This window comes from Lepisosteus platostomus, chromosome 28 (assembly GCF_059453375.1).
Source record: "Lepisosteus platostomus isolate fLepPlt1 chromosome 28, fLepPlt1.hap1, whole genome shotgun sequence".
NCBI classification, from domain to species: domain Eukaryota; kingdom Metazoa; phylum Chordata; class Actinopteri; order Semionotiformes; family Lepisosteidae; genus Lepisosteus; species Lepisosteus platostomus.
This window is the reverse complement of record NC_142638.1, coordinates 776,879-789,790: the sequence shown is the minus strand read 5'-3', so window position 1 is coordinate 789,790 and position 12,912 is coordinate 776,879. Positions and strand designations below refer to the sequence as shown.

The window sequence follows — 12,912 nt, the reverse complement described above, 5'->3', positions numbered from 1 at the left end:
CGCAAAAAAATGTGCACCCGATGTCATCCCGAATTACCTTTGCCTGTGAGCAGCTGTCCTCTGATTAGAAATCCATGCCACAGTTGGAACAGTACCTGTATTCAGAATACCTGAGCTGAATTTTGGAAGGTGCCACCTGTACTGATAAGTCAGCCGGTGCCTCCTGCTGTGTAACACTTGTACCTGTATGTAAGTTTATTCAAATCTGTCTAATTTAGTTTTGAATAGGAAACAGATATGTTTTGAATGTCATAATGGAAAAATACTAGAACTCTGAACGTATTTGAGTAGTAAAGCAACCTGTAACTTTATCATCTAATAACCAAGTAGCTTTAATGAATGATTTCCTGATTTCCTTTTTTCAGAGGGCTAAACCCAAAGCTCAAGTGCCTTTCTTCCAGACCTGCAGAACAGAGTTTGCAGGTTAATGTCCTAATTCACACCCTGTCACTAACTAGTCTGAACCCCAGCTGTTGGGTTGGTGGCCCGACAGTGACTTCACCACAAGCCACAGTGGGGTTCTCGTGATCAGATTGGGTACATGCAGCCCCAGATTTCAGATTGTGTGCGCTGTCGACCTGATTCTGGGCCCTAATGTCTTACTAATTTAAGCACATTGCTGCCAGCAGGTTTCCCCTCGTCAGCCCAGTTTGAGTGAGAGAGGAGCTTGTTCCATTATTCAGCTCATGCTGTCTGGGTTTTAGACATCAGACCTGAAAAGCATGCGTTTTAATGTCTACTAATTTCCTCATTCGTCATGTTCATTTGTGTTTTGCATGAGCCTTTTGTTGTTGTTTTTTTGCTTGTCGTTATTTGCCTAGCAAACAAGCTCCTCTCTCACATGCTGCTCCTGCGAAGCTATCCCGTCAGCCATCAGGGGAAGAAGCAGAGTAGCAAAGTACAGTACAAGTAAAGTACATACGAAGGCTTTTTCACAGAGGGTTGTGGGAGTCTGGAACAAGCAACACCGCCGTGTTGAAGCTGAAACCATTCGTTTGAGAAATATCTAGATGAGATCCTCTGATCAATTAGCTAGTAACTACAAAGTGGACTAGACAGACTGCATGATCCCCTCTCATTTGTAACCTTTCTTATGTTTTATGTTAAATAGACATGATAGAATCCAATGTCTAATTCTACACACAATTTCTATGCATAATGTGTATATGTGATACAATCATATACATAATTTCTATAGCAGAAGTATATCTGTACTATAGCCTGCCACTTTTCTACAGGACATTTATTTCAGATCAAGATACTCCATGTTCTGCGCTCTATCAGGGTTGTGGGTCCGTTATGCCTGTTGGTGTTTGAAATACAGCTTTGAACAGTCAGACCTCTGGAAACGTTTAAACTCCAGCCAGTGCCTCAAAACGTTTGCAGTTGTTTGCAGAAAGGGCAAGGAAAAAAGGTTGCGAGAATCCCCCTGGAAATATTTAACAACTGTCCTGGCGCTTTTTTGAGCGCGGTCGGAGGGCCATGGGAAATCGGAGGCGATTGCCACGTTTTCATTTTAGCTAGAAGGACATTTCAAGAATTTCTGTAAATCGAGATGTGCTGCCTTGTCTTCAATTGGAATGAGGTCATTTACCTGTCCTCTGAATTCTATGGTAACAGGCATAAAAATATTCCTAAGCACTTCAGTTCTGAAACCTCTGCTGTAAAGGTAATTGAGCGAGCTGGGGATTGTGTATAGGGCAGCACGGTGGTGCAGCAGTCAGCGTTGCTGCCTCACAGCACTGGGGCCCTGGGTTGCCTGGGTTCCTGGGTTGCTGTCTGCATGGAGTTTGCATGTTAAGCCCATGTTCACATGGGTTTCCTCTGGGTGCTCCAGTTCCCTTTCACAGTAGGCTAATTGGCTTCTGGGAAAGGCTGTATCCCGCCTTGTTCCTATTGCTTTACAGGATAGACTCCAGCACCCCTGCACCCTTGAATTGGATGAAGCCAAATTCATCCTTGTTCATTTTCAGAAAATGGATGGATGGATAGGTTTATAGAGTCAGCTTTGATTTTTTTTTTACACTAATTGTTTTGGGATCTTGGAAACTTTTGATTCTAAGGAATGCGTAACTCCATGTAATGAGAAATAAAAGCGGATCTGACTTTTCCATGTAATTATGGGCTACAACCTAGAAGCCGAGACGTGATGAATCTGGGGCTGCCGTGGCACCAGTGCTGGCAGGCTGTGGGGACACATGTCATAAAAAGGGCTTTGAAAATTTCTGTGACAGAGGAAATAATGAAGCACAGTTCCTACTGTTCATTACTGCAGTTTCATAAGGGCATAAACTTCTGAAAGGGGTCAGCCTGCACAGTCATTGAAAACCAGGAGACCCAGGACAAAGAGGAGCAGACACTTTCTGCTCCAGGCAGGATTGATGCTGATGCACATGCAGGAGGCTGGTCCTTATTAAGCACACGTGAGAGTACGATGGGACATTGCACTGGTCCTGGGGGGGGGGCAGCTGCAGGAACACTACAATCTGCAAATGGCTGAGAAATGGCCTGTGAATCTCCCTGCTAACTTTCTCAAATCCAAGGGGTGTGTCTTAGGCCTTTCCAAGCTGCCACAGACTGCCTCCTCTCTTGTCTGCTCTGCTCGTCTCTCCATCTCTCTCTCTTCTCCCCTGCTTCAAGACCTGTGGCTGCAGGCCCCGTGACCTCGTCCCTGGACTTGGTGGTGGCCGGCCCGCGCGGGCCCCGGCGCTCTGTGGCCGCCGGCACGAGCAGGAGAGCCAGCGAGCGCTTCAGGACGCAGCCCGTCACGGCCGCCGAGGTGCTGGAGAGCGGCGGGCCAGCCCCGCGTGCGGCCGCGCGCTGGTGAGAGCCTGGCCTGTGCTCCGCTGGACGGCCTTGCAGTGCAGTACTGGACGGCTGAAACTAAAACTTTCTCTTGCATGGCTCGGCCAGCTTGAGTGCTGCCTCTCACTTCTATTGCAAACCCTCTGGCTAAACTTTCAGTGTTTTCAGCCCTATGGTCAGAGACGGAGTCGTGGATCAGTAGAACACCTCAGGCCCAGCTGGAAACCCTGGGTGGAATGAAACAGTGGTTCAGTGTGCTCGTGAGGCATACCAGAAGTTCTCAGAACAAGGGGACTGATGTCCTCTGTGTCTGGCAGCTTCTTTCACCTGAAGTAAATCAAACTGCTCTGTAGCGCAAGCCTGATTGGTTGTCCCTGGTACAGTATGAACTTAATCATACAGAGGCATCTTTCCCTTGGGTGCACTCTGTGTCCAGGAATGGGCTGGATAGAGCACTGTTTTATTCTTTCTGCCCACATGTCTGCGTTACCATGCATCCCAAGTCTGGACTGCAGAGGCCCAGTATGACTAATGGGTATGTGCAAACCGAGCTAGTATACACATCTGGAAGCTATTATCCCTGTTCCTATCTGTTCGTGTTCCAAGATCCTGATAGATGCTGTACAGTATGTGCCCTGAGTTCACTGGAGCCACAGCACAGTGACAGCGCAAACAACAAGAGCCCCAGTAATAAGGGCACCTTGATCTGTTTCAGGGTTCACCAGCTGCAGGCTTGTTGTCCATAGATGGGATTTAATTAAGTCTATGAGCTTGGGAAAACCAGGACCTGCCACCGGAATATGAAGGCTGCTAGAATCTGGAGTAGCTCATTCAGTACAGTCTTAGTTCTTTGCGTATAACTCTTCATTTCAAATTCACTCAGTGCAATTTCTATTCACACTTAAAACCTGGAAACTTGTATTTTTGCAGCTTGTCGGAATGTCTTTTGTAACTACAGTATTTTGCTTCACTGCCCTTGTGTGAGTGTGGCTCAGCTTTACCTTATTTATGGCCGTCTGTGAGGAATTTTTGACAGGTTTTGTACTGTGCACTCGTGGAGCATGATGTGTGAGCTGCACAATCCTGCTGTCTAGCGTAGGAATTGTTTTCTGAAATGGTTTAGAACACCTCTAGAACACCAGGGATAGTCGCTCCAGGCACTTTTGGACCATTGTAGGTCTTCCTGGGTTAATTAAGCAATTAGTGATCAATTGAGTATTTTATACTGTAGGAACACTCTAGTGCTATAATGCCATGGGACGTGGTCAACTATCTCTGGGCTGGAATTGTCCTGATTGTGAGGATGAACTAAAAAACTGAAGAACAGCCCCGAGAATGTGAATTAACTTATCGGCGACCCCTGGAAATAAAGGAGAGCTGGCTCACCAGCCAATGTAAGAAAAAGAATAATTGAATGAATGAATTACAGAGGCTGCAGGTGTAAACTACGTGGAAGTGTATTTAAGACTTTTTAAGAGACTTTTTAAGAGGAACTTCCTTACAAAGGGTTGTGGGAGTATGGAACAAGGTGTTCAGCCATGAGGTTGGTTTCTTTTCAAAATGACTGGGTGAGATTCTCAGATCAGTTTCATAAGGTTACAGTTACAGGCTAAATGGCCTCTCATTTATAACCTTTCTAATGTTTGTGTCATTACTTCGTTCCTCCCATCAAACCAGGACTGGGTAATTAAATAATTGTTTCCTGCTGTACTACAGCAGAGCCTGGTGATGCAAACTTTGATAGCACAGACAGAATCCCTAGGGAGGGAGAGTTAGAAACACCCATAGAGCTAAACGAACCCTGTAAAATTCTGTTTCAGAGAATAGTTTGTATATAGAATAGTATGTTGAAATACTGTGTGATGTTGAATCACCTCCGTGCTTAGATCAAATCAAACAAAGTTCTGATGCATTTCATAACAACATCTTTCAGGATCTTGATGACTTCTGATGAGACGTTTTTTGCATTGTCTATGTAATGTGTTGTTTTATTCTTTTCCAAAAATGAGCTGGTGGTAAGTCCAATGTGAAGAATGCTTTGAAAGGCCATCACTGTATCTGTCACTGTTCCAGGCTGAATACTGATATCACTTTTCCAGTAACTCTATTACAGTATATCATGCCTTCTGAAGCAGCACTGCTGTAGTGTCTGTGCTCATCTGCTAAATAGTTGACCCAAGTTAATATTGAAGTAAAAAAAACTGTAGGACAATTCTGAATTATAATGTCACATCCTGTTCTAAAGAGACAGTTCTGGACTATTGCCATTATCCAGGACTGTCTTAATTCACCACGTCTTCAGCTGGTGCGATGAGTCGATTTTTATGAACTGTTAAAATAGCTTTCAGTGCCAGAGAGACGGAGGATTGAACTTAGCAGAGATGATTGTTTATAAAGCTGCTTTTGAGCAGCTGTTTTTCTTCGACCTATATAAATGCGCTCCGAGTGCACCTTTAGGTTTTTGCCTTACTGGGTGATCAGTCGCTGCTGTTAATAATCAGTCAGCTAACAGGCGCTCTTATGCAGAATGGCATACAGGACGCTGAGGGTGCACATCAGCAGTTTCTACAGAATCTGGAGGGTCCGCTCCCTGCTCAGGGCGAAGTGTGGTGAGTCTGGGGGAGGGCCTGGGGTTCGGGTTCAATCTGGGCCCTTTCCGTTGCCACTAGATCCCCCAGCCTGCTGCACACAGTAAAGAAAGGCCAAGACACGGCTGCCTTCTTCGCGTGACTCATCTGCGCTTTGTTTTCTTGTAGCTCTGCAGAAGCCGAGGAAGAAGAAAAGACCAAAGGTGAGTTATTCTCGAAGTGAAAGGGAACTGACTTGACTTCCTGGGCCTGAGTATCTATTCCTGAAAGACTAGCTGTGGCATTGTGGATGGCGGAAGAGGTGACCAGTTGCTGAAAGCAAGGCCTGTGTTTGATCTACAGCAGGATGTGAGAAGCTATGGAGACATTATATAGCAGGCCTTAAGGATCCTTTTCACAGTGTTCATTAGTAAGGCTAGATGTATGCAGTGTGAACAGGTGGTACGCAATGCAGGCGCCTCTAAATGTTTCCTAAGGATGTGGGTGCCGCTGGGACCCCTATATTCTGTATGCTGACGGGCTCCCTGGGGCCAGCCCTGTCTGAGGAGTGGGGTATGGCACAGCCTGACTCGGGACTGGGGCCTCGCTCGAGCGCCTGTCGCAGCGCAGAGCTGTTCACACGTGTGGAGAGAGAAGCCAGGCATTAGTCCAGCCGAGCAGGGCTGCTGCACCTGGTCAAACAGTGGCTTGTGCGTAGGGGATTCCTGCTCATGGGACAGATAAATGGACTGTACAGTAAATGTGCTGCTGCCCGGTTTGCTTAATTTGCAGAGCCAACTAATTAGAAGACTAATTAGAGACATTAATCTACTGAGTCGTTCCACCTGGTTTCAAGGAAAAGCAGCTTGTCTCTATGAGACACAAGGTGTTCTGGAAGGGGGTTAATATCGTCACGTTAATACTTATGAAGGTGCAGCACCTGAATTCCCCTAGTCTTGTCTCTTGCGACTGGCCTTTCTCAGAAATCAGGAAAGACCATAAAATTGTCAGATACTACACACCCCAGACCTCTGGTGTATTAACAGTTACCCAGGAATAACAACATTAAAACAAATGTTTTGGTTCTCCTCTAATCTGTTACATTTCCACACAGTTCTTGAGTAAATATAGTTAGTCAAGACTTGTGTGGACCGTCTGGGGCGTGGAGCTTCACTGGTTATTTTCTCTGTAGCTCAGGCAGATGTGGTGGGGTGGGAGTCCCGAGTTCACCTTGGAACATTTATCACAACAGTTTCTTACCTATGCTGGGCTTTTGCAATTGCTTTATTGTGGGTTTACTCTTGCTTTGCTCCGGTCGCCCACGGTTTTAAAAAGCCCTCTGGTGAGCTTCACAGCACTGGACCACGGGAACACCCATGGTGTCCTGTGGTAGACATGCCTTAGAGCCCTCTTACCACAACACGCCAAGCAGATGAGGCCAGCCCGTCACGTGCTGCGGCTGCCGTGCAGCACAGGGGAGAGGATGGCGGCCTTGCCCTGAGCAGCAGATGAGCTTGTGCACCTGTACACTGCAAGTACGCCTCTCCGACGCATTGCCCTTCTGGAGCTGAACCCGACCTCTCTTCGCCATTCCCGGGAAATCTGTCTGTACAGCACAGTGACCCGGGAGGCGCCAGCCGCTCATCGTCATGTGCTGCGCTTCTCGTCTGGCTGGCATGGGGGGAGTCCTCATCAGCTAACAATATTAATAAAACATCTTTATTTCATTTATTGTTAAGAAAACAACAATAAAATAAAACAATACGTAAAATACACATAATACTTCCAATATGTGGAATGAGAATGCACAATGAGAGGAGACAGTAGATGGGAGTTCTGAATACATTAGGGGTAAAGAACAGAACCAGTTAAGTAAAGGCCCTGCTGAAGAAAAAGGTTTTGAGTCTAGAGGAAAGCAGCTCAGTGACGCTGAGATGGCAGAGAGTCCAAGTGTGAGACCCCGAGCCTTAGCAAGCCAAAGAGAGGCTTTATTTCTGGACATCTCTACCACGCTGAAATGAAAAGGACAATGTGTGACCTGCTGTCCTCAAGATTTAAGCACTTGATTTCTGGCAGCTTCATTTTGGTAAATGTCTTGGCTCTGCGCTCGGCGGTAATGAAGATAAACATCTTCAACAAGGCTGATTTTGAAGAGCTTTCTTTCTGAGCTTGTCACAACGATTAGCCACTTGAGTGCTCTGTGAGAGCTGGACACAGATGTACATCACGGCACCAAGCACAAAACGTGTGAAACTCAAACACTGCGGTTCCTGGTACAGTAACAAAGCCTTTTGTACTTGTGAAGAACGTTGATGTACACAGTGGGTACTTTTGCTTGCTTGTGGACTCGTAATAGGGTTCTTTAGGTAGGTGTTAAAACAGGGATACAAATGTTGTCATTATTGACTTTGAGGACTAGAAATTTTTAATCTGTTTTAGCACTTTATTATTTCTAATTTCACAATGACCGGTTCCAGCTTGTTCACACCCAGGAAAGAAGATATAAGGGCTGGGACCTTCAAATCATAGCATGAAATGAGTTGATAAGGGTGGGATTTAGTTGATTACAGCTGTCATCTTATATTATTGCACTTGTCAATTGTAGAATCTCTTTTCATTCTGGAGAAAAATATTTTTAAAAACTTAAGCATAAGTCCCATAAGGATGACCAGGGTGTGTGAAAGTTTGGGAAAGAATATTGCTCAAGTTAACTCCACAAACATTAAAATGAACCTTTTATTGTATATCTGTCATGCTGGGACAAGTGTTGTCACTTAGCCTTGTGTTTTTTCTGTGTGTTTTTACAGTGGATGTGAAAACAGATGACAGAGCCAAGTTGAGTGTTGCAGCCAAGATGTCTCTGTTTAAAGTAAGTGCTCTGGCCTGGGCAGGAACCGAGCGCTGAGCTGAAGAGCTGCCAGGATATGGGAATGAAATGAGAGCCTTTGATCTTGGATCAGCCACAGAGCCACTCCAAGCTCCACTTTGTTTTTAGATATTCCCCTAAGAGCCTTTTCAAAGGTCATCGCTCTAGAAGCACAGAAACATGTCAATTTTTTAGGGCTGCAGCTTTCTTTCTAATGTGATAAACTGTGCAAACCATGTTTCCAGATATCTTCTGCTTCGGCTCCTACCGGAATTGTAACTGTTCCCAGTCGCATGTCAACGCCTGCAGTGCTATTCATTGTGAGATGACATCACTCGTTTCAGAACTCGCAGCATGTGTTTTGAGTGCAGCGCATGATATTTTAATAGTGATTTAGAAGGCATGAGTGCCACAGGCCTCAGGACTGATGATTTCTTTTTCCCAGCCTCACACAGGTGTGTGTAAGACTGCTGCATCCTGTTAGCAGGCCTGCAGGGGGGCGTCAGTCTCATTTTTCACAATGTGATCTCTGCCCCCTCCTGCCATTGCTGTACTGTAGAGACCAGACAGAGCCTTTTTTGAGCTTTTTTTTTACCAGATTCACCACTGCTGAGCCTCTGTCTGTTTATTGAGTGTCATTTCTTTATTGATCTGAGCTTTTGCACAAAACAGAAGATGGTAAAGTCCATAAGCGCCATCAGTTACTGGACGAAATCCCTGTCTTCTTGCACTGGAGTAAATGGTTGGCCTTGCCCTCCTCTTTCGCACACTGCTGTGGATCTCCTTCCAAAATCACAACACTGTTCCAGAGACACAGAGGCCTATCAGTGCAGACATGGCCACTTCTAAAGCTAATGCCTTTTTCTGATTTAAATTATGTAAGTGCAATTAGGCTGTGTGTTAATGGTCATAATCATGTTGAAAACCAAACACTTCACCCACACAAAGCCTTTCTGAAGTGCGGAATAGTTTCTTAACATGTATTGTCCATACTAGTAATCATGTATGATTGACCACACTGTTATTATACAGTATACTGTACATATGGGAGGCCAGCAGCAACTTTGAAAAAGCTACAGAGTCCAATGGCTGAGAGTGCTTGTATAGAACAGAAAAAAGCATCTCATATCCCTCAGTTTGCAAGAAAGCACCTAAATCATACTGCAACTCTGTGGGAAATGTTTTCATGTCAGGCAAGATAAAACTGAAACTTTTTGGTTACAACTAAATGCAATGCATTACATCTGAAACAAAGCCAGCACAGAGCATCGTTCAGTCAACATCACCCCTACTGTCAAGCCTGGAGGTGGCAGCATTTTGTCAGCTCAGCCTGCTTCTCGCCGACAGCGGCTGATAGGTATATTGATGAAGCAAAGGGCAAGTCTTAGAGGAAAACTGCTTCAGATGTAAAACTGGAACAAAAACTGGCAGGACAGAGGTCCAAAGTACAGGGTGAAAGCTGCACTGGAGTGGCTTAAGAATAAGAAGGTGAATGTCCTTGAGTGACCGAGTCAAACGTCCTGACTTGAATTCTTTTAAGAAACTGTGGAAAGACATTAAGACTACTGTCATAAGCAATCACCAAGCAAATGTGCATGCATTATCTTGTCATTTCACAAAATGAGAAAGGTCTGTTTACTTTTGCAAAGCCTTGTTTATATAAGTAATCCAGTGGATGTGTGTAATTTTGATGGTGCACTTTAAGCCTAAGAACTAGCACTTCTGTGGAAATGGATCACAGCTGGGAAACAGTGAGGGCTTTATATGAAAAGGCTGAGGAAATGAGCTGGGCAGAGGCCAAACCCAAACACTGAGAAGTGATTAAGATGTCCATTTTTCATTTGCACATTAATCTCATATATATGTAGCACATATATCAGAGTGTGACACTTTCACCCCTGCAAGCCCAGAATTAATTAACCTAAACATCTAGACTAGCAGAGACATTGTCCTGCTCTCAGAAAGGTTATTTTTGTGGTTTCTCATGATAATGCTAATATTTAAGATTAGTTTAATAAATATTTAAACTTTAAGAAGAGGGTTCAAATGGATTCATCATTTCTCCCTTGGTGCAGTTTTGTTCAGTGAGTCACTTTGTGCTTGCATGTGGTATGGTATAGGTCTGGCACATAATCGGAGAAAGTGTTTCAGATTTCCCTTGGTCCTCATGTTAATGAAAGTCAGTTATCTAGCTGGGAGTCTTTTCCAGGGTATGGTTTGATCTCTGGAAAGGAGGACTTGATGTCTTTTTTGGACCTTTCAGTTTGTTGTTGCTATAGGTCTGTTAATTGCCTTGAGATTACTGCCCTTTATTTCCAGCCTTAGAAGGCAAATACATTTGGAGGGTTTAGTTATAGTAAAGGAGCATTTTTGTTTCAGCTTCCTGCTATTTGATTGCATTTCCAGATCAGAGTACCTGGGAGCTGGGATTGCTGCTGCCCAGTTTTCTCAGGGCCCAACTAACATTTTCCCAGGCAGCTGCTTGCTTAATGTAGTTTGGCCACCCAGCTCACTGCATCAGACTCCCCCAGGTAAGATGGCAGTGAGCTGTTGAGAACTGCGGTCACGCTGAGCTGTTCCATCGTGGGAGGGGCTCGTTCGCGGGACGATCCTCCCGAAACAGGCTGTTAAAAGGGCTGTTTTATATAATAGACATTCAATAGATCATGCCCTCCATGCACAGCGTTTTAACTCTTTCTCTGCAGTTGCCCTGCTCGTGCCATCTCATGAATATCGCTTCAATACTGGCACTTCTGACAAACATCTACATGAGTCTTTACATACATTACTTTAAAAACGATCCTGCAGAATGATCAGTGCGATTGTTCTTTTCCTTAGGGCCCAGATGAGTGTTCTGTACTCCTCCCAGCAACTTTGAGGTGGCAGTCTGAATGACCAAAACTGTTTGATCAGCCCGTGCTTAGCCCCTCCTCAGTGAGCGAATGGCACGGTTGCTGCCCTTAGTGTTAGGAGCCCCACACTGTTCCCCAGATCTCTGGCTTAGGACCGGTGCTGCTTAGTATGTATAGTGACAACTAGGTGAGCTCATGAGGAAGTACTAATGAGGTTTTCACTGCTGTGCTGATAACTCACAAATCTATTCATCATTTTCAGTTCAAACTAACATGGGAGTGCTTGTCTTCTCTGATTGGCTTCTAATTGGTTGAAATTAATAGGTTGAAATCAGCACTATTAAATTCAAAAGTCTTTGTTGCACTGGCAATCTGCTGGCAACTTGTATCCCACAAAGGTTACCTCATGTAACACCCCTGGCTCCTGCTCTAGCAATGCGATCTGTCAACAGGAGACTGCAATCCTTTCTCAAGCAGCAAGTACCAGCCCACTCCAGGCAGCTCACTGACATGCGTCACGCAACTCGTTCAGCCTGGTAAACAAACCACAGGCTGCTGGTAGCAGTATAGAGAAGTACTTTTTCTAGAGTTTTATGAAAGTATCCAAAGAGTCAGTTAAATGTTGTCAAATTTGGCATTGAATTTTAGAAGCGATATAATCAATAGGGGAATTCAAAAGTAACTTTGTATGTTTTTGTGCACAGCTTACTTCGTTTTTAATACTTATGGCATGCTCTTTCCAAGAGAAAACGTAGCAAGATGCTATTCTTATTAGTCGGGCACATTGGTTTTGTGGTATATTTATCAAACTGCTGTTGGACTCTGCCCAGGTTAACAGCAGGTTGGATCAAATGTCAGCCTGCAGTATAACGTGGTGGTTTGTCAGATCCCATTGCTCCAGTGCGGAGTTCTTTGCATCGATTGGCTGTGGATTTCTGAGTATACTTCAACACAACAGCTTTAAAGTCTGTCAAGTGTCAGTGGCTATCACTCTTCCCCAGTTACTCAGTGGAAGAATATACTGTATACCCGATGGTTTTTTAACGCTGATGGTACAGTATAAAGGCACCATTTAAGGTTGGTTCAGCACAGGACTCTTTGCTGCTGTGATCCCTGTTTTTTTTAATGCTTCTGCAATTCTCTTCGGAAACTGAGACTCTGCTGTGTTTAAAGGCAAATTGGAAACCTATGATTTGAATCCACATGGCAAGTGCAGCTGTCATCGTTTGTGTTTCATGGTGAGAATAAGTGCGCTTTGCCTCTCTCTGCCGTCAGGAGCTGGAGAAAACTGCCTCCCCCGAGGCCACATCCTTCCTGAAGCCGCGGGGCAGCGGCGTCGCCCAGGAGCGGCGGGTCCGGCGCCTGCACGACCGCGCGCGGACGCAGCCCGTCACCACCGAGGAGATGGTGGTGGCCAGCAGGTAGACTGTGGGGATGGCGAGCGCTTGAGAGGGGATTGGGGGCTTGGGGCCTCTCCTGTAGGTCGAGCAGGAGCTGCGTCAGCATGCGCAGGCTGCAGAGGGGACAGGCCGAGGTTTATTCCCGCTGAAACGAGACGAAAAGAAACACGACGTCTCGGCAGCGGGGGAGAGGAAAACGGGCAGCTGAATAAGCATGGGAGAACAGAAGCTGGGAGCGGAGAGGAGGCGGGAGCAGGAAAGAGGCAGAAGCCACACTCAGGTGGTGTGAAGTCGAGAGAGATGAAGAACTGTGAAGTCAGTACCTGTAAAGGAATAGGGAGGATTTCTAGTTTCAGGATAGTTTTGGATTCGGATGTCCTTCTGCAATAGGGCAGTGTTTTCTCAGAGCACCACTTCTGCAG

At 45.4% G+C, this 12,912-nt stretch overlaps 1 protein-coding gene across 11 annotated transcripts in view; it reads left to right on the top strand.

Annotated features, from left to right (window-relative positions):
- The window catches only part of svild (supervillin d), a 74,609-nt gene that overhangs the window by 25,123 nt on the left and 36,574 nt on the right, over positions 1 to 12,912 (top strand). For 9 of the 11 annotated variants that reach the window (XM_088622839.1, XM_088622840.1, XM_088622835.1 and 6 more), the window contains 4 exons: positions 2,641 to 2,823; positions 5,562 to 5,596; positions 8,180 to 8,241; positions 12,366 to 12,511. In XM_088622839.1, the coding sequence (XP_088478965.1) occupies positions 2,641 to 2,823; positions 5,562 to 5,596; positions 8,180 to 8,241; positions 12,366 to 12,511 (426 nt within the window). The remainder of the gene's footprint in view (positions 1 to 2,640; positions 2,824 to 5,561; positions 5,597 to 8,179; positions 8,242 to 12,365; positions 12,512 to 12,912) is intronic. The other 2 variants (XM_088622844.1, XM_088622846.1) reach the window with 1 other exon arrangement.